Raw genomic sequence first — 20,254 nt, forward strand, 5'->3', positions numbered from 1 at the left:
CTAAATAGTTGGATTGAGTCAGGAACTATCCGATCAATGAACAAGTAAACTACGAATCAAAGAATACATTATGTGCCAGCTTTTGGTACATTTTAGTTGGTTCCAAAAAATATCCGGCTGATCCAGCAACAGCCGGCAAAACAATACCATATTATTCCGCTATGTAAACAATATTTAATGATCATTACTAATGATTTACAGTAATTATTATCTTTGGTGGAAGATTTGCTTATGATGGATCGATTATTAGCTCATTTTGCACAGAGAAGTTTCGTTGTTGTCAGGACTGGAAACAGCTGATGACCAAATGAGGAATAATTGGAGATTCTTCCGTGTTTATCACGTTGTTGTTTGCAAATAATGATATTGACTGAAAACAATACAGGGCTAATTCACTTTTTGTGTCTCTAATTACTCTAATGCTTTTCAGCATGACGCGTTTTAAACCTCAGCCTGTGCTTGGCTGCTGATGCAATGAAAGCAAATGAATGTTACTGTCTGGGAGAGATTCTGGGGTCCTGACATCTAATGATAAGATGCATAAAACCTCAAATTTCCCTCTTAGTCTGATGAAAATATTTGTGTGTGTTGAACTCTGTAAACACTGCTGTGAACTGCTCCAGTGTGCTTTTTTTCTTTCTGAGGGGAGGAGAAGTAGGTTAGCTTGATTTGACTTCAGTAAGAATTTCATAGTGGTCCTCAGAGGCTGTCAGCGTGACTTCCTGGTCTCATTTATCCTGCTTTTAATTGGTCGATTCATATGGCCGATTGACCCGAGTGCATGGCCAGCAGCCTGGTTGAAAACATCACGAGTCGGTTTCAGCTTTCAGAGTCTCAGACTGCTGAATGTAATAAAGAACTTTATTTACAACTTAGAATATCATTGATTATATGCACTTTGTTAGCCATCTTCATGTTTTCTACAGTTAACTCTTTCTCTTTTTCTAAAACCTTTTTTTCTTTTTCTCCTTCCTCTCCCCCTTTTCTAATAATCTGTCAAATGCATTATGACGCTGCTTGTATGTCAACCATTACGGAAAAAAGACGTGCTCATGTTTAAGATACACAGTCTATCTTACATCGCTGCTTAATTGACTTTTTCTAAGGACGCAATAAATGACTGGAAGAAGTGGAAGATATAAAAATAATCACACTAATTTGGTGTTGTTCCATGAAGGATGTACAGTCTTTTTTTTAAATTGTAAATAAATTCAAGTGTTTTTATACATCTGTAGGCATTATCATATGATCTTACTGCAAACTCAGTTTACAAATATATATATTCTCAATACATTTATATAGCTGCACTGGGAATTAGAAGTAAAAGTGTCCCTCTCTGCTTGCAGACTTGAGTGACAGAAGATGAAGTGCAGTGTTGGAGTAGATTATTTTGGCCTAAAGTAAACACCGCTCCTGAACTGAAATACTGCAGCTATTTCAGACCGCGCTCCCTCTGCCCCTTAACCCGTCGCACTCTGCTTTGTTTGATGACACTCTGTGGGGGTGATGGCCTTCAAGGTTTTAGTAGAAGGGACACAACATGCTGGGAGCATGGCTGGGAAAACGCCTCCGGCTAGTTAGAAACACAGGAGTCAAGTTTCACAGCAGGACAACAGATGCTGCTCATGAGGCTGTGTCGTCAGAAAAAAAGCTCTCGCACTATCAAGATGTTCGGGATGTTGGTCACAGTTGTGTGTAGATGTAGGGGACATGATGGAGACAGTTTTGCTCAGCAAGTACAAACTGAACGGTTCTCAAAATATAATTCTTGTTTAGCCTGAATGTTTAAATCTCTCTTAAGATATTCAAGCGTTGTCTCATGGCTGTGATTACATTGACATTTTAGCTTTTTGTTTTACGCTTGTTATCTAAGGGTAATGATTTATTTGATATTTTATTTTCAGATAAGTTAAATGTCTTATTAGGAGCTTCACATAACAGATCATCACATAATCTTGGGCTGATTAAATAATGAGTCTTAAAATTATGGTAACAACAAGAAAGTGTTTTCATTTGCGGTAACAAGATAAGAAGTTGTGACTGTGAAGATTATTTATACGATAACAGTTGTATCAACATAATTTAAAATCTAAAATACTTTTTCGAGTTTTGCTGTCCCTGCCAAAGTCACTGCAGCTGGCCAAGAACTAGTTTCAGCACGCAGCCTGACTAGCCTACCCATAACACCACAACTTGCTGTTTTTACTCGTCTGCTTATGTATTGATTGTATCAACAAGATACAGCATATTAAATGGTAACATTTAGAGGTGCTAGAGGGCCAGTTTTTAACTAGACAGAGCTTTCTGACCAGACATGAACTGTAATTTTCCCTCTAGGCTTGGGGGGGGAAGGAGCAGGCGTGCATGTGCACCTTTGATCCATGTGATGTAAACAGTAAAATCTTTTCATCGTCATATTTACACTTCGTAAATACATTTTTGTTTTACATTTGAACGTTAAAGGAAAATGATTTACCTTGTGATATTTAATTAAATGGTTGCCATTTCCAGGAAAATAATAACAAAACACAATGCAGTACATACATGGCAATTACATCACCCACTTTAGATCCTACTGGGTTTACATACATGTGTATCATGTTCACTGTCTTAGCTTAGTTTAGCATGTTATTATGCTAATATTTAGCCTACTTATTCTGCTAGCACTGAACAGAAATCAAAGCTGAGGCTGATGTGTAGATCATTACTTTACAGGTATTTGGTCATAAAGAAAAGTATTGGACACAGGGTAATTTTAGCCTGATGACGGTGTTACCGATCGACGAGACAGTGCTAGCATAGCTAAAATTAATTCGAGGAGTGTGTGGGTGGATATCTTTGATAAGGGGGAAACCAACAAATACATGTCATGTCACGCGCTCCTAAGCTGGTAAAACTTAATGTGAGCTGTGGCTGACCGTAGCTCGGGAGGTAGAGCGGGTCGTCCACTAATTAGAGGGTCGGTGGTTCAATCCACTTCTGCATGTCTGGGCAAAAAGCAGAACCCCAAATTGCTTGTGATGGCTGTTCCATCATTATGTGAGTGGATGGCCATAGAAATATCTTGGGGCTGTTTTGGTTGGGAAGCACTTTAGCAGGTCGGCACGTTGAATGGTAGCCGCTGCCAGCAATGAATGTGAATGTAGCAGGTGTTGTAAAGCACTGTGATGGGTCAGAAAAACAGAAAAGTGTTATATACATGCCAGTCCACTTACCGTTTTTGTTCGGTAATACATTAGTTGCTTTTTAAATTGGTTAAAAGGGTTCTAATAGCAAGTGCTGTTTGTATATCTTAGAAGATGGATGGTAAACACCAGGAACAGATTCACTTTCTCAGACCAATGAATGCCTTAATAATAAAGTGCATTAAGTCACAAGCTAGTGGTACCATGGCGAGCTTGCACCCTGCCAATGGTTCCACAATAAATGATGAACAATCAACATTGCCCCCAACAATAAACCTATCATCCATTTAAATGAGCACTCTCCTCTGTGTTTACAGCTTGTTGCGTACTACAATGGAACCACCAAAGAGATCATTTGGTCCCAGACGGAGAAGATTCACTGGCCTAACGGGGGCCCGCCGCTTGATAACCCCCCATGTGTGTTTTCCACAGACGACCCTTCCTGCAATGATGGTATGACAACAACACATTTCCCTCCATGTTTGAGTTTAATCCGCCTACAGATGATTATACGTTTCTGAAGTCAAGTATGTTATAGAGCAAGAAACATAAGGTTGTCTAATGGATTTCAGAAAATTGCACATGAAGAATTATGTGCGAAAGTTCATGGCATTGACGTCAAGTGAAATTATACGACACTTAGTGGCAGATTTTTTCTCTCGACTTAAGTAAGATCGAATCTCTCATCAGATGAATGTTACAGTTAATGCTTTGTTTATATTACTGATGTTTCTCCACAGGGCCTGTGATATTTTCATTGATGCTGCGATGATAAATGTGTTGTTTTTTCCTTAATTTCATTTCAATGTAGTGAAACATTTGCTTGAATAACAAGCAGCCTGAAAGAAAAGTGCTGGAAATGGTCTTAGTTGTATGAACAGAGTGACAGTCTCAGAGGCAAATGTCATAGATGACAAACTGTGGAGGAAAACCACTGCAATTATACATGTATTTTGGGGTGAAGGAGGGTGAAGGAAGGATAATGAGCGGAGGAGCAATAAATCTGACTCCATTTCAAATCTGGAGCCATCCGCAAATAATTTGAGTTGGGAGCCTGGATGTCGCCTTCTCCAGCGTCGCTTTCAGCAACAAGGACAATGAGCGCTCAGGAATTTGATGAAACATATTGAGGATTAACAACATGTGCGGCCACACGAAGCACAATGACAGCAGTATCTCAGCTACAGAGTATAGAAGAGAAGGCAACATACTTTATGCTGTTCAACTCTGATGTTTGTACCATGAGATCAAAATCAGTAAAATGAATGAATAGCATGAATGGGGGTGCAATTACTGTAGTCAAAAACAAGCAAGTAAAGCATGAATTACAATATTCTGACATTTTTTTACTCATGTCACAGGATATTAAAAAAAAAAGTGGCCAGATCATGATATTTCTTACATTGTCTTCATCTGGTGTCTGCCTTATTTGTTCACACTGGTCAAAAAACCTGTCCGGAAATTGTCCCAACATCTCCATAAGAATATCCAGTGGTTTGCTCGTACGAATGTTGAGACACGGTCTGGAACAGTGGTCTCTCACTTCGCAGCCATCTTACTAAGCAGCCAATATGGATTTAATATACAGATAATGACAGCTTTAGAGGTGTTGGGAGGTGTATTTTTTTAGTCATGTTAGCAGGGAGGCAATGTCTGCAAACTAAGGACAATTTTAGTTGGTCAACCACTTTGGTCCAGTCTTAAATGCACGTTGTCATTAGCTGTTGGCTCACATTTATGTTCCCCTCAGGATGATTTGTAATAACTTAATAACTTGGTGACTTTGATAACTAAACACTATACCTGCTAAACATCAGCATGTTAGCATTTTCATTGCTCACATTAAAGATACAATATGTAAGATATTTAGTTGAAAACATTCAAAAATAACCAAAAGATACCAGCAGAATGTGAAGACGTAACAGTTTTGATGTTACAAAATCTATGTAGCCTATTGTGTTGTAGAGATATCTGCTGAAGTTAGCACGCTAACCAGCTAACAACCACCCGTTCCTCTCCAACATTCCTGTGCTAGCGGTTTAAACATCTACACTCCCCCGATGCTCCAAGCTCCCAGTCTGGACCACTAGATGCATGGCTAACTGAGCTAACTAGCTAACAGCTGCCACAGTTAGCAGCCGTTAGCAGTTACTCTGGTGTTATGCTGCCCTGTTTGTTTTGAGTGCAAATTCAACAGGTTGCCAATTCTTACATTTTGCACCCTTAACAATTAGCTCACTGCTGTGTCTAGTTGCCGCCTCATAAAGCTACTAGCATGGCTGCAGACTCCTGTTTCCCTCTGGGTAGAGCCAGACTAAGTGCTCGCCCTTGCCTCCAGTCACTTTTTACTAAGCTAGGCTAAATGTATCCTGACTCCAGCTGTGTTTATACTGCAGTGATCTCAATCTTCATCTCATTTTTGGAATAACAGCAAAACAGTGCAAATTAGTGTTAAATTATTCCTAGTAGTAGTCGTAGTAGTTTTTCGACTGTATATGAAGGTAAGAGAACACAATACAGAGACAAAAAGATTTACACATCTGCACACAATTCTAAGAAAACCCCAAATATGCGAGTTGGTGTGACATCTTCAGCTCACTCTTTCATGAAAGCGATGAAGTGAAACATCTCCTGCTGTTAATTAGTGAGAGAAATGATTTTTCCTGATGATGAGTATCAGCTTATCCTGTGATTTACAGCAGGTGGTATAATTAGTCTCCATTAGGGTGTTAAATATAAATCAGGAAAGGCGAAGCTGTGTAATTGTGTGAAACCGTTTGTGGTTGACAGATTGCTAAAGCAGCGTGGCTGCATTTCAGGAAGTCACAGCTGTGTTTTTTACAACACAGTGCTTTTTTTCCCCCTTTCAAAGACATGAATGTGGACATCTGTTGAACATATGAGAGACAACTGAGTGTTGAATCCTTCTCCTGTTTCCAGGTCATCTGCCAGTTCTCGGTATTGTAGCGGTGGGATCCGGCTTAGCGCTCATCATTTTCGGTATCTCCAGCTTCCTCATTTACAGGTGAGTTTGATTGCATCCAGCTGCTGCTTCCTGTCTGTGCTGCTTTTAACTCAAACCGTAGAAATCTGAAGATGATTTTTTTATTCCTCTCAAGGAAAGAAAGTAAGAAAAAGAGTGCGAGAGACATGTTTGAAACAGGATTAATGGGCTGTGCTGCTATAGGTGCCAGTGTGGTATTTACACAATTGTTGCCACAGCAACAGCTCAGCAGGTGACAGTGTTAAAGCAGCGGTGCAGTGTGTTTGAGCTGCCAAGTGAGCTCATATGCCAGCCCCAACAACCCGTACTGCAATTTTCACTTAATGATCATTAGCGTGTTCATTAAGTTTGTTTTCTTTGTGCTGGATTAAAGCTAAATGCCACCGACTTTAATAATTCACACACTGCTGATGTAAGATGGAAAATATCAGTCGAGGTTATTTCTGTGCTTCTCTCACATGATTACATGTTTGTTTGCAGGCTGTCATAAGTCTTTTGACTTTTAAAAACCTGTTGGTAGAATGCAGAGATGTCCAGCTGTATTTTTTTGCAAAATCTGACTGAACACACTTTTACACAGCAAAAAAAAAAGTCATTTTTAATCTGCCTCAAAGACTGCTGCACACTCGTGCCAAGCGCTAATGTGTGTGCTTGGTGTAGTGGACCAAACCACTGTGAGGCAAATGAAGGAAGGAGCCAATCTTTAAAAACTTCAAAAACAAATTGATAAAGGCTCTTGCGGGGAACAACTGTCTGTCTTTCCCCGGAAAGGGTTCCGGACCCCCCTGTCACCCCCTAATTTCCATCTACTGACTTGACTTTTCGTTCCTTTTCCCCATTTAAGTTTTTTTGGCAAAGGCAGAGTTTTTCCTTATCAAACTGAGGGTTGCTTAAAAAGCAAAATTGTGCTTTTGGGTGAAAGAAGTTATATTTATTTCACTTGACCATGGCTAGGAACACTGAGGTCATGTTCTCACTATTGTCTCTGAGAAATTAGCCATTTTTTTCATATTTACATTCTGAAATTACAAACAAAAATGGACTTGAAAATGTATTTTTCCTCCCAGTGGTAGAGCGGTTGAGAATTAATTTAGACCATTTATTCAATTTGTTTTAATTCCATTATTCTTTTTTTTATGTTGCAGTGAGATAAATGTTAAACAGAAACCTTACTGAACAATTAACACATGTAATATAATGCAAAGTGTTTTGGTGCTTAGTCAGATATTTTGTTATGGGAGTGATGCGCTGAAGGAATTTGCACTCATGACCTCAGTTTTTCTATAATCCTTGCTGTGGCCTTGGAAACAAATTGAGTTACAGTCAAAACAGGTTAAAATAATCTTGCTGTTTTCTGTCAGATTTCTTTTTACTCATTTAAAAAAACAAACCATTTATGAGTCAACAACAGACAGAAATTACTCACTGTAATGAGGTGGAGTTGTTTGACAGTGTAGCCCATCAAGAATCGAATAACATGAAAATCACAGGTGGCATTAACATCTTAAATACCCAGTTGGTGCACTACATGTGTGATCGAGAATTGTTTAGCTAAAAGTAAATGGTACTGACTTCATGTAATTAAATAGTTGTTAGTGTTAATGGCAGCCGCTGTGCAGTTGCGTATCTTTGTGATAAAATAATTGCCTGCCACATGTCTAATGGTTATAACTTTGTGCTCGGCATTCAGCTGTAAAAACATATTCAAATGAAATTGTTACGGTGTCCCAAGTGGCACAATCTACATGCTCATGGGAATCATTCTGAGTGTTAGATTGAGCCTCTTTTAATTAAACAAGAAGTTAATCATGCATGCCCTCTGCAATTAAGCTACTGGAAGGATTGCTAAATTCTGGGTAATGTCACGGGTAAAATCTGCATGTAATGAAAGAAAATGAATGTTTCTATTTTTCCCCTTTCCATCACTTCTTCAAAGGTGTCCGTACGTAGGCCGTTAATTGTGTTCACGACTGATAAACACACGTAGAGAGGAGCTGATTTATACGTCACCACACAGCTCCGACTAACAAACAAATCACACGGGTAAATCTGATCACTTCTCTAATACTGACTAACACAAACAAGTGTTAATCACCAGCCAATCAGAATGGATTTTAATCAGAGGGATGGTGGAAGAAAGACGGAGGAGCATCTATCCACTTGAGGTAAATCCACTGAACCTGAATCTGAGTTGATCATGTTCGATAATCAAATAAGCACCAGATAATTAGATGCCGAGTGTGAGCTTAACTCTGACAACTTTCACATCTTTTTTTCTCTTTTTCCAGCTTACAGTTCAGCAAGTACAGAATGGATTTCCTAACTAACGAGCTAGTTTTCCTGGATTCTACGCCAGTAAGTCTTTCCTTGGAGTTCTTCTTTTAAAATCTGGGATCCAAGTGTAACATTGGGGGATTTATGGACGTAAGTGTCCATAAAGTGTTTCTGTTATGGGAACCAGACAGGGATGTCCTTTTGGTCCTGACCCACAGTTTTGCTCTCTTTGCTCTAGTAGTCCAACTATATTTAGATCCATAAATGACACTTTTATATATGGAAAGCTATTTTGCACAGACCTTAACATGTCAGTCTTTTATTGGACTTCATGTGCTCCCAGGCCATGAAGCTGTAAACGTAAACCTCCTGTGCATTTTAAAAGCATAAAAATCAGAAGATGTCTGATGTTTTTGTGTTTCGGCTCTGTTTGATTGACAAGACTAACAAATCACTTCCTGTTTTGGCAGACACCAGTGGAGCTATGCTGATGGACAGAGAGACGGACAGCTGTTCACAGCCGTCTTTAAGATCATCGAGCTGCTGAGAGGCCTCCATGTTCACTACTTGGCCTACAAAAACACCACTAAAAACACTAAAAACACTTTGGAGTTTAGTCACTGTTAGAAGTTATTCTCAGATCAATTCTCAACCTTGGGGTCGCTTGGTATACATACAGGGGGTTGCGATTTATAAGAATGTTATATGAATATTTATTTTAAATATTTTTTAATCGCAAAAATTAAATAGAAAATATATGATTATTTCTAACCATTTTGTATTTGCTGCTGCTTATGTGTTTTTTATTAATTCATATTAAAAAAAAGATTTTATACGGGGGTGATGGGAACTTTTAGATTTTAATATAGTTCACAGGGCAGAAAAGGTTCAGAAACTCCAAATGAGGAGGCCTTATACTGTCAAACCATTGGTATATTTTGTATAAGAAATTGGTGGCTGTTTATATTTTTTGTGGTAATTTGCTCCTTTGACATGATTGCCTGTGAAAAATGTACACAATGGTAACATTTGGTGAATATGGAATTTAATAAAAAGCATCCTGTGAATAGACTGTCTGTTTCTTTGTATTTTTTCTTTTATAGTAAAATACAGTATATGCACGGCAGGAAAAACATTTGAATATCCTAATGTGTAATTTAGCCTCAAACTCAACCTCGAAGGATCATTTTTCCAACAAACAATAGAAAGATTTTCTTGGAAAATACCTGAAATAAGGTGAAACACAATAAATCCAATGACAAACTCTGCTTAATTTTGAATAACATGTAAGAATAAAACATATACCAAATGACTTGTTAAGACAGAAATGTTTTTTCAGTGTAAATGTGCAACTTTGTCAAAATAAAATAATGCTCACATATCTCTACTTTTCATGTTAAATATGGTGCTGCAGCCCTCAGTAGGTTTAACCAGGTGGTTGGCTGCTTTCAGTTGATGTTGGAGTCTGGCGTGCAGCAGCAGTGTGAAGGGATGTTGAGCAGAGCAGCAGTGGCTCTGTTGTTTTAATGGAGGGGTTGGTCCAGCAGAGGTATTCACATATGGGACTTATGAAACAATAGGCCCAGTGTGGAGCCCCACACTTTGCCCCTCTGGCTGCCAGAGGTCTCTAAACGAGGCTCCTTAAATAGAAAAATACCTTTTTTTCCCCTTGCTGATGGTGGATGGGGGTGGAGGGCACCGGTGGTTTAATGGTGTTTCCTGCCATCAAAATGGTTGCACATATGCACAGCTTGGAGTATTAGTAGACACAAACAAGCATCAGAATCCCCAAGTATTTGGGCAGTCTGACTACAGAGTTTGTACTGGTGAAAAAAAGGTAAAAAGAAAATGAAAAAACGGAGCCACTTTTGAGGCCAACTGGGATGGTTCAGGGGAATGGCAAAACATGATGATATGCGAACGCTGCAATAATTTCCTGCCACCATCTGGAAGTGTTTTACACCTTTTAGATTGGGCTGGAATGCATGGGCTCTGCTCGTTTTTCATTTCTACGTGTTTCAAACTGAATAATGAATTTCCTCCCTCATCCCAAATATCAACAACAAAAAAAACTCTGGTTTTCTCAACTGTGGATAATAGTTTTATTTGAAAATGTTTTTGCTGTAAATCATCAAGTGTCAAGAAACAGCAGCTCCTCTGAGATTTGGCCCAGATGTGTTGATTCGCTGGAATGTCTCTTCCCCTCTGTGGTATTCAGTGTTTGTCAGTCAGACTCATGCTTAAAAATAACATTCAAAACATGTTGAAAAAAAATAAAAATAGAAATAACATGAAGATTAATTGATCAGGATATATTAGAATATATATATATATATATATATATATATATATATATATACTCATATATATATATGCATATACAATATAATGGAATATAACATAGCCGTACATAACTTAACATAGTGTAACATAACCTAATGTAACACACCATGACCAAACATATACTATACTGTAATAATAACTTGAAATATAACACAGAAGAGAACAGATCCCAGCCTGTTATAATAATATTAATATAGCAAGGTAACGTTACATAAAACACTAATAATAACTGCAATCCAACCTCGTGTAAAATAACAGAACATAACCTATACTAACTATACCTATACCTATACCTAACATAACATAACATAACATAACATAACATAACATAACATAACATAACATAACATAACATCTTCACATCACATCACACATAAGTATAAACGTATGTGTAACGTAGCGTAGCGTAGCGCAATTACCAGGTGAGCAGCTTTGATATATACACTGTAAACAATTATTACTTCCCCACCACTGCAATCCATTACTTACCTTTTTAAAATAATAGACAGACAAATAAAGGTTTGTCACTGTATTCTAAATATTGCTATACTGTTGAAAGCTTTTCGGCATTACAGAATTAGTTTACAGCACTAATTTTGCCTTTATTTGTTACTCTGCATGATTAAACACTTCTGTATAAGTTACACAGTGTGTCTTGTTTCTATTTGTGTAATCTTGCATTGCAATAATTGAGCTTTGCTAACTTTGTTACCATGGGATTTATTTAATGTTTAGCAACATTATTTGATGATAAGGCCTTTTTGTTTGAAAACGAAAAAAAGAGTACAATTCAACGATGAACATGATCAATGGGTGCCTGGGTACCTGTTCTGATACAGCTGTATTCAGTCACATGCTATGTGAGATTTTGAGCCCCAAACTAGGATGGACTAGCATGTTATGATTGTGGTGTTTCATGCTTACGTGTACACTCAAACTCTGTTGTGAAAATTGAGATTTAAATAACTTATTTCTTAATCACGTAGAGATGTTTGACTATTCTAGTTCCATCCATTCTTTCAGTTTTAAGGAGTTTTTTAGTCGTACCAGCGATAAGATACTAAGGTTAGAACATCTGAGTCCACTCTGAGTGAGTTTGTTAAAAATAAAGAGCGTGGGAGTAGGAATTGAAGTGGACACCAGTCTTCATTGTGGTCATCATTGTTTGTCACAGAAGAAAAGACCCATGAGTCATCCATCGTTTTCCTTCATTTTGATAGAAGAAATAAGGCTTTCCGTAGAGTTTGAACTCAAGTACAGTGCATGCAGCGAGATATAAGAACCTCATTTTATAAGTTTAGTTCATGGGTCAAATAAAGGTAACTAATTGTTTAATGTAGATTTGACTTGCGACCAATATTTCTCTTTGCATAAACTGTTACTGTTGAATTACATCCAGTATGGGCAGCAAAGAATAAGCCCTTTGTTCAGGATTTAAAGAACACTTCACCTAAAAAAGAAGTTTTCCACTTTCAAAGTTCAATAAGTAGAGCATATGGACCAGTGAAGTTATATTCAAATAAAACACACAAGCCCGCATGCATCAACATACGTACAGTACTGTACATGCGAACGCTGTACGTGAAGTGTTCCACAGGCCGATGTGAGGCTGCTATCTCAGAAAATACCACCAGCACAGATGGAGATCAGACTTAACTGCACAAATGCAGCAATTAACTCTTTCTTTTTAAAGATGACTAGTCTGATTAAATCTTTTTTTTTTTTTGAATGCCACACACTTATTCCTCCAAACAAACTCATGAGTCAACACACCACCTCGCCTCTGAAGGATTTCTATTATTTATTTGAAATGAAAAGTGAAATCAGAAGGACACCACTGAATGCAGAGAGTTGAGATCCAAACCCACAGTCACAATTTTGTGGTAAAAACATCAGCCCACTCACGCTTCCTCAACAACCCCAGCCCAATCCACTTAGATTGTTCCTCTGTTCTTTGTGCTGCTGTTGATTTCACCACCTGTTTTTTTTTTCTTCCTTTTTGCAGGAAACTGAAGCTGGAGAAGGAGCTGGCTGGAATGCTGTGGAGGATTCGGTGGGAGGACCTTCAGTTTGAGAGCCCCAATAAATACCACAAACGAGCCGGCAGTCGGCTCACCCTCTCACAGGTAGATGATCTACTCAAACTGTAAGCACAGATATGTGTGTCAGACAAAATCTGATCGAAACGTGTGGATGAGGTGGCTTCTGAGGGTTAAAACTGAACGTTACACCCACATGATCTCATATTGAAGCTGGCACCCCTGATTGTTTCCTCATAATTATGATCTTTATATCGCTTTTTCTTCCGTCAGTGATGCTGGCACAGCCTCCAGTGTGATTAACAAGTTGTTGTTCTTCTGGCAGCTTACGTTGCCATGTCTGCCAGTGGGAAAGACTCAACACTTGGTCCACAGCTTTCATTCACAAACAACTGATTACAGGGTAGTTCTCTAGTAGTGTAATACAATGATAGTGCAAATTATACTTAACATTATATACATTTTAGGTACTTGAGTATATCCATTTGTTACAACTTTATACTTCTACTCCACTCCATCTCAGAGGGAAATATTTACCCCACTACTTTGTCTGACAGCTCAATCCACCAGAGATTCACTGTTTTGATGACTTGCAGTTTGACTTGACAGAAAATAAATGACTCGAGATGGAACTTAAACCTGGAAGGTGAAGGCTTGGGAGTTGACTTGAGACATGTTTTGAATTCAAATATTTAATATAAAATATCTAAAATGTTCAACATTACAAATGTTTTTGAAGGAGAAGAATTTAGGAAAAATAAGCTTTTATAAAGTTATTTGTTTTTGTTTGACAATGACATTTATTTCACTGAATACTAATGATTATAAAAAAATAATTAATTATAAACTTTTTGAACAAGTTAGATAAATTGGCTCATTATTAGACAGCTCCTACTATCCTGTAAAGACAATAAAGAAAAAGTAAAGTAAAGACAATACTGCAGGTAAGACTGCAGTATTGTTGGTGACTTGACCGACCTTAACTAAGGACTCAATTTGACTTGACTTGCCTTGCCCAAGAAAAAATGTCTTGGGACTTGCTTGAGACTTGGACCAACAAATTTGAGTCACATGTTAGTAACTATTTAATCCATATTACAATTTCTCATTGTATGTGTCGACAGCACATGTATATGAGCAGACTGTCTTGTCAGGAGGTGCAGGGGAGGGTGGTGGCCTGACAGCTAGTTGGACAAAATGTTTCCACTGAATATTTTTGATGAGACGTCGCAACATTTCCAGCCGTGTTTATATTTTAAGCCGAAACATGATCTTTTCTGACCCCTAACCAAGTGGTTTTTATGTCTAAACCTAACCAAAGCATAAGCACAACGTTGTCACAACATAAAATTGAAAATTGAACATAAATAAAAGTAAATGCGCAACATAAACAAAGTTTCAACATTTCTGTGGTCTGCAGAAAAATACATTGCCAACGTTTATTCTTGCGAGTCGGTTTTCCGAGTGAAAGCTATGTCTCTCCAAATGACGTGATTTTGAATGTTAATGTTTGGGATGTGCTGAAGGATGAAATGTTCTTTTATAGGCTGAGAAAATTCTCCTTCTTCTCAAACTGAATAAACTATTCAAAAACCCTCTCTGAAAACAGGCTGTTTTTCTGAGCTCAGGAGAAGTTGACTGTAAGAGATATTCTTGCAGGACAGCAACGCTACAAACATACAATGATTTTATGGAATATGATGCGTTGCTGTGGATTAAACTACTTTAAACATCTAGAGCAGAAAAATGCAACATACACATTAATGCAGCAGTAATATTATATTTAATAGGAAAACACTGACAGGAAACATGACAGTACGAGATGTCTCGAGGTGTCTTCATTGTAAAATTGGACCCACCTGGAATCTAAAATGCTAATTTGGCATGTGTGAAGTTCAGAGCTTCAGCCTGTTTACGCGCTGTGCGCCGTGTATTAAAAATGCAGTTTTGGGCTTTTTCTTCTCAGAAAAAGCAAAAGTGCAGCGCAGAGAGAATCCAAATCCTTTGTTAGTTTACACATTCCTGAAAGCTTTCCCGGTGCTTTATTGAAGGTGGCTGGCTCTGCGGTGGCAGACGCATATTAAATGATTGTTAAAATAAGCCCTCGTCTGGCCCCGCTCCCTACATGTATAATACTTCATCACGTTCTTCAAGTATCGGGTTCTGTCGTCTGAGGGCTAATGCATCTCCTTCGGGGTTGTGTTTCGTCCCACACGTGCGAGCGTTCATGAAAAGCACATGCACACACCTTTTTCATTACTGCTTTTCGCTCCAATTGCCGGGATAATGTGTGTGTGGAAAACACAGTAATTTTCCAGACCGATGTGTTTTCCAGTGTGCCATGTGTTGCCAATATTTGCATTCTATATAAATGCGTAGTTGACTGTGCTGCCTGGCTGTCTGTATGCAGTGCGCCCACTTGATTTTTATTCACTCTCTGTGCACTGCAGACATTTGCCCAAGGACTCGAGTTGGTGTTATAAAAACTGAAAACACTTTATTTGCTCGAATGTAAGAGAAAGGCAGCGTCGTGTTGCACACACACAGAAATGTATTTTGGATAACAACGTCAGTGGATGAACCCTCTCACAGTCTTAAATGACCAACATTTAATCCTCTTTGCTCTAATCATACCCTGCTAACTGACTTTTTTTTTCTTCTCCCTTGCTCCCTTCCACCTTCTCAGAGAGGCTCCAGCTACGGCTCCTTGATAACTGCCCATGGAAAATATCAGCTATTTGCAAAAACGGGCTATTTTAAGGTAAGGCTTAGTGAGTTCTGACATTTTCAACTCCTGCGCACTCTTTTCCCACCCACACATGTGCACACTCGCAGAGAAAGCCGGAGAGCTGGAGAGGAGAGAGAAAGAGAGCGTGTGGGCGAATTTAGGTAGTTGGTTCTAATGTGAGCTGCAGAATGCGTCAATTTTCTTCTTCTTCTTCTGTTTTTTTTCCCCCCTCCCTTTCTTTGTTTCTACACTCCCGCCTCGCAGTCTGGACATGGCCATCAACTTGTTGCTGCGGTTAATTTATCCGTTTAAGATGGAGGAGTTGTGAGGAAATGTGACAAAAAGAGTCCTGTGAATAATGAGATGGCTGTCTTTGTTTGCAGCTGCAGGATGCAGCTTTTATATAAATGCTGATGTCACGGTACAGCTTGAACGTCTCATTGATCATTGGAGGTACTGATGCACTTCTCAAATTCAATAAATCTGACACCAAAGCTGAAACAGCGAGAGGTGCACGAGCCCCGACAACCTGCAAATGCTGAAAAATGACCTCCGATCTGAAGCGTTCCTTACTGCTTTCAAACATACTTGCTGTATATTTCGTTTTGAATAAAAGTTAAAGCTCCCGCATGCACTCGCACAAGAACTGCGGCTGTGCTTCATAGTTTCTACGACAGCGTTTTCCTCTAGTCTGTCACAGCTGTGGCTCTGAGATATTCACCTCGCTTCCTTCGTGCACTGATCCTCACATATCAAAGCGACAGATACGATTCTTCTCCCGCAGCAGACTGAAATAGGCCCCAAATGTACCTGTAGGCTATACTGCGAGATCCTCTTCCCTCCTCTGAAGGCTGCTCGATTTCTTCTAATTTTCTCGCTCTGTGTTTGTACTTTTTATAGCATCAGTATGCTGCTGCTGTTGTCTTTATTCTGCCTTATTTACATCTCGACCAAAGTGCATCCTTGTTTATGTCTTCATGTTGTAAACAGCTGAGTACGAAGTGAACTCTACATCAGTGTTGTCCCTCACACTGGAGTCATTGCTCTGTCTCCTCTCAGGGGAACCTGGTGGCCATCAAGCATGTCAACAAGAAGAGGATAGAGCTGACCAGACAAGTTCTGCTGGAGCTCAAACACGTGAGTGCTCAATAAATGTCTGATTGTAGGATCCTTTTAATCCTCTTGCTGGGTTGAGCTGATTATTTTCTTTTATTCAAGTATCAGGTATGATTTTTATTTATATGAAAAATAACAAATGTGTCATAACATACGAGATGGTAACCTTTGAACAATAATTTGTATGTTTAAAAAAAAGGGGCGAAAAAGGAAGAAATCTCCTGCGTCTGAGGACTTCATCAGAGTTCAGTATGGAGTCCAGTCTTTTGAGCACTTAGTGAAAAAGCGCTAGATTATCCGCAGTAGGCCCAGAATGCAGTTGAAAGGTTTTTAATTGGATCGAATAAGAGAAAGGAAGAATTACCCCAATTTTAGTGTCCCGTCATTGGTTTCCAATTACAATACGTCGGGACACAGTTCCAAATTCTTCACGAGGAATTAAATGGATTGGCTCCATGCTACTTTTCTGAACAATTAAACCCAAACTGTATAATGTCAGCAGAAACATTTCTCCTCACAGTTCCTGTCATGGTACCAGAATCATTCACAATCAGTGCTGTTACCTCTGTAGTTTCTATTAGATGTTTCTTTAAAACTTCTCTGGTTTGAATTTTCACCGTGTAATTGCATTTCTCTTTCTCACTTTGTTTGTGTAACCACTTTGTAACTCTATTGAGTTACTTACCTGATTAAGTTTCCCTACAAATAAAGTTATTATATTATTGTTAATGCTGCCCGACTGCCCAAACTTTCCACTTGTACAAGAGAATCGTAACAGCAGATCACATGACTACATGTATGTGTTTAACGGCCAACAGCTCGACTGTAGAGGTCGAGTCTCACCCCTCTCAGCCGTGTTGTTTGCAGCCACAGCAGACTGCTGTCTTAGGGCTCCGGCACACATATTTCGGGTCTGTCGGTGGGTGTCCGTGGGCCCAGTTTTTCCAGTGGCACTAGTCGGCCCTTGTCGGCAGCTTTTCGCCAAATTAAGCATGATGAATCTGTGGCTGAGTCTGTTGGTGTTCAGCTAATGGAATAAGTTCACGAGAGAAGAGAAACGGAAAAAGAAAGGGAAACCCCCTCGAGCCTGTCGCTGTAACGTCTGTGATTTCACCCATTTAGTGCGGCTTCTCCTGATTTAATGCCTCTTTATATCTGTGCAATATCTGTGGTGTGAAAATGGCAAAGGCTGTTTTATCATAGCGATGCTTTGTACCAAAATTTTGCACATTGCATCATGAAAAGTAGTGTACAACCAACTGTCACTATACAAGCATTATATACCATCATGCATTGCACTGGAGGGATGATAAATGACCTGAGTGGGGTCCAAAAGTGTTTTTACTTTTGACCGATGAGCTCACTATATAATCCTCTAGAGCTCCCAGTGTAGTCAGTAGGGAGGAGTGAATGTATGGGAGATTTAGGACACAACCTAAGACTTTTCAAAACTTTGGCCAGACTGCCTTAAAATTTCTATCCTGGCCCCCAGGAGATGAACTCTAATGTTTTAGGTCACCACCTTTCCTGTAGTGTCACGAGGCTTATACAAAGGACAGATCAGTAATGTGTGGGAAGAATGCAATTAAATTTGCTACGCACACTCCTGCACCCCCGAAGACAAACCTTCCTTTAACGACCTCATGACCTTTCCTCCACAAAAGTATTTTACTAAAAATAGAAAAATACTTCTTTGTTCCGTTCAACCCTTCTGTAGCCTCTCTTCTGATCAATAGTTTCACTTTTAGTCCCTTTTCTTTGGAAGCAAAATCATAAATTCTTGCCTTTTGCCATGAAATCCGTCTGTGGATCCGTCGGCTTGTGCTGTTGTTTCTGAGCGCTTTCAGTGGCCTCAGTGTGACGAGAGCCATGCGCAGAGACCTTGAGCGTGAATTGTAAAAAACAAAATAAAAAAACCTCCATCTCGACAAGTTGTATTCAGTGAATCATTCATTCATTCACTAAAGAAAACAATCATGAATGGGCATTATTATACATTGTACCACTGCAGGAGAAGGACCTTCATATGAGATGCAATCACTCCACCTGCTCTACAAAACAAGCTGAACTGTCTCACTATATTAGCACAGAATACATAGAATATTCAGACAGAAATGGTTTCTTTTAGAGTTTTTGATTGTTTTTATTTGCAGTAGGTGGCTCCTTATTAGCATGTTCAACCAGTGGCACTGCAGGATGTTGCCTGTTAAACGTCCTTAAACTGTCTCGTCAACCTCATCTGCAGCAGCTGTTGATGAAATGGTCCCTTTGGCTGGGAAAATATTTACGAGCGTGCGATCAGTAAGCCGAAGGAGCAGAAAATCCACACAATTTATGTGGTTTGGTGATGGAAACACAGTGTGGCATAGGGAAGCCCATAACTCGGAAATTACATGGGCGCTCATGAACAAGATGGATGCTCGTGGGCAAGATTGTTGGCCATCTCTTCACTTTTAACATCAACCAGCGCTGTTTACTTCGAATTTCTCTCTGCCTCAGCTCTGTATTTTTCGTGTGAGCTGCAGCCTCGTTGGTGGAGAGCAGTTTGGGCTTCTCGGATGCCTCTGTGGCCTCTCGGTCAGTCAGCAGGCACACATGGGAGAGAGGCTGCTGTCTGAGCTGGCAGCTTCTCAGACGCCCCGGGGGCCTGATCGGCTGTCAAACCTCAGCTCATGAAAAAGCCAACCAGATGGGGGGAAGAGACGGGGCCTGCCAGTGGAAACTTAACCACTTGTCTTCCAGCGCTCCATCTCCCCCTTCCTCCCCCCTGGTGGCTGTCCTCCCCCCTCCTCCCCAGAGTGCAGCAGGGGAAATTATATAGGCCAAAGGGTAGGCTAACATCCCCGGAGCCCTGAAACAGGAGCGACCAACTCCCCGGTTCTGGTGTGAGAGCGGCTGTCACTCACCGCGCTCAAAGACGAGCACACCGTTGAAATTATGACCACTGTTTTTGAAGTTTCAGTCTGGCTGCAGAAAGATTTGCTTTCTTCCTCAGTGCTGCTTCTGTCAGCGCTCACTCGGCTTGGAATGAACGCACGAGGAGGACGTCCGTGCTTGTTTCTATAAAAGAAAATGACTGGGCTTTTTCACACGTTCTCATAAAAGGAATCGGCCAGAAAATGTTCCCTCCTAATCACTTCACCACAAACATCTCTGTTTTCAAACTTTTAATATTCAAAGTGAGTCACGTTTTGGAAGACGCCGCGAAAGCAGTGTGTGATTATTTTCCTTGTAGAGCAGCTTTACACATTCTGCCTGCTCCGCTCTCGTATTCCTGCTCGTACATCCTCTCAACACCTCTACGTTTTTTTCATCATCCTCAGCACACAGGCTCATTCATAACCTCCAAGGGCAATTTATGCACATGCACATGTTTCAACCGGGTGCCCTGAGCAGGAATGCGCCTCAACACGTAGAAAAAGACGCCATGCCAACTAGCCGACTGCAAATAGACTATTTTGATGAACTGCTGGCAGCGATATTCTCAAAACCTTGTATATAAATGAACCGTCAGTCCTCTCTCCCTCCCCGTCCTCTGTTTCCATGGGGTTAGGGAATGTGATGT

The 20,254-nt window shown here is 39.8% G+C and overlaps 1 protein-coding gene across 1 annotated transcript in view; it reads left to right on the forward strand.

The window, feature by feature from the left end:
- Positions 1-20,254, forward strand: part of npr2 (natriuretic peptide receptor 2) — a 67,006-nt gene that overhangs the window by 20,406 nt on the left and 26,346 nt on the right. The window contains 5 exon segments of the mRNA XM_084382879.1: positions 3,503-3,638; positions 6,126-6,210; positions 12,812-12,932; positions 15,532-15,606; positions 16,633-16,710. Of these exon segments, the coding sequence (XP_084239005.1) occupies positions 3,503-3,638; positions 6,126-6,210; positions 12,812-12,932; positions 15,532-15,606; positions 16,633-16,710 (495 nt within the window).

Source organism: Pagrus pagrus, assembly GCF_965226575.1.
Source record: "Pagrus pagrus genome assembly, chromosome: 19".
NCBI lineage: Eukaryota > Metazoa > Chordata > Actinopteri > Spariformes > Sparidae > Pagrus > Pagrus pagrus.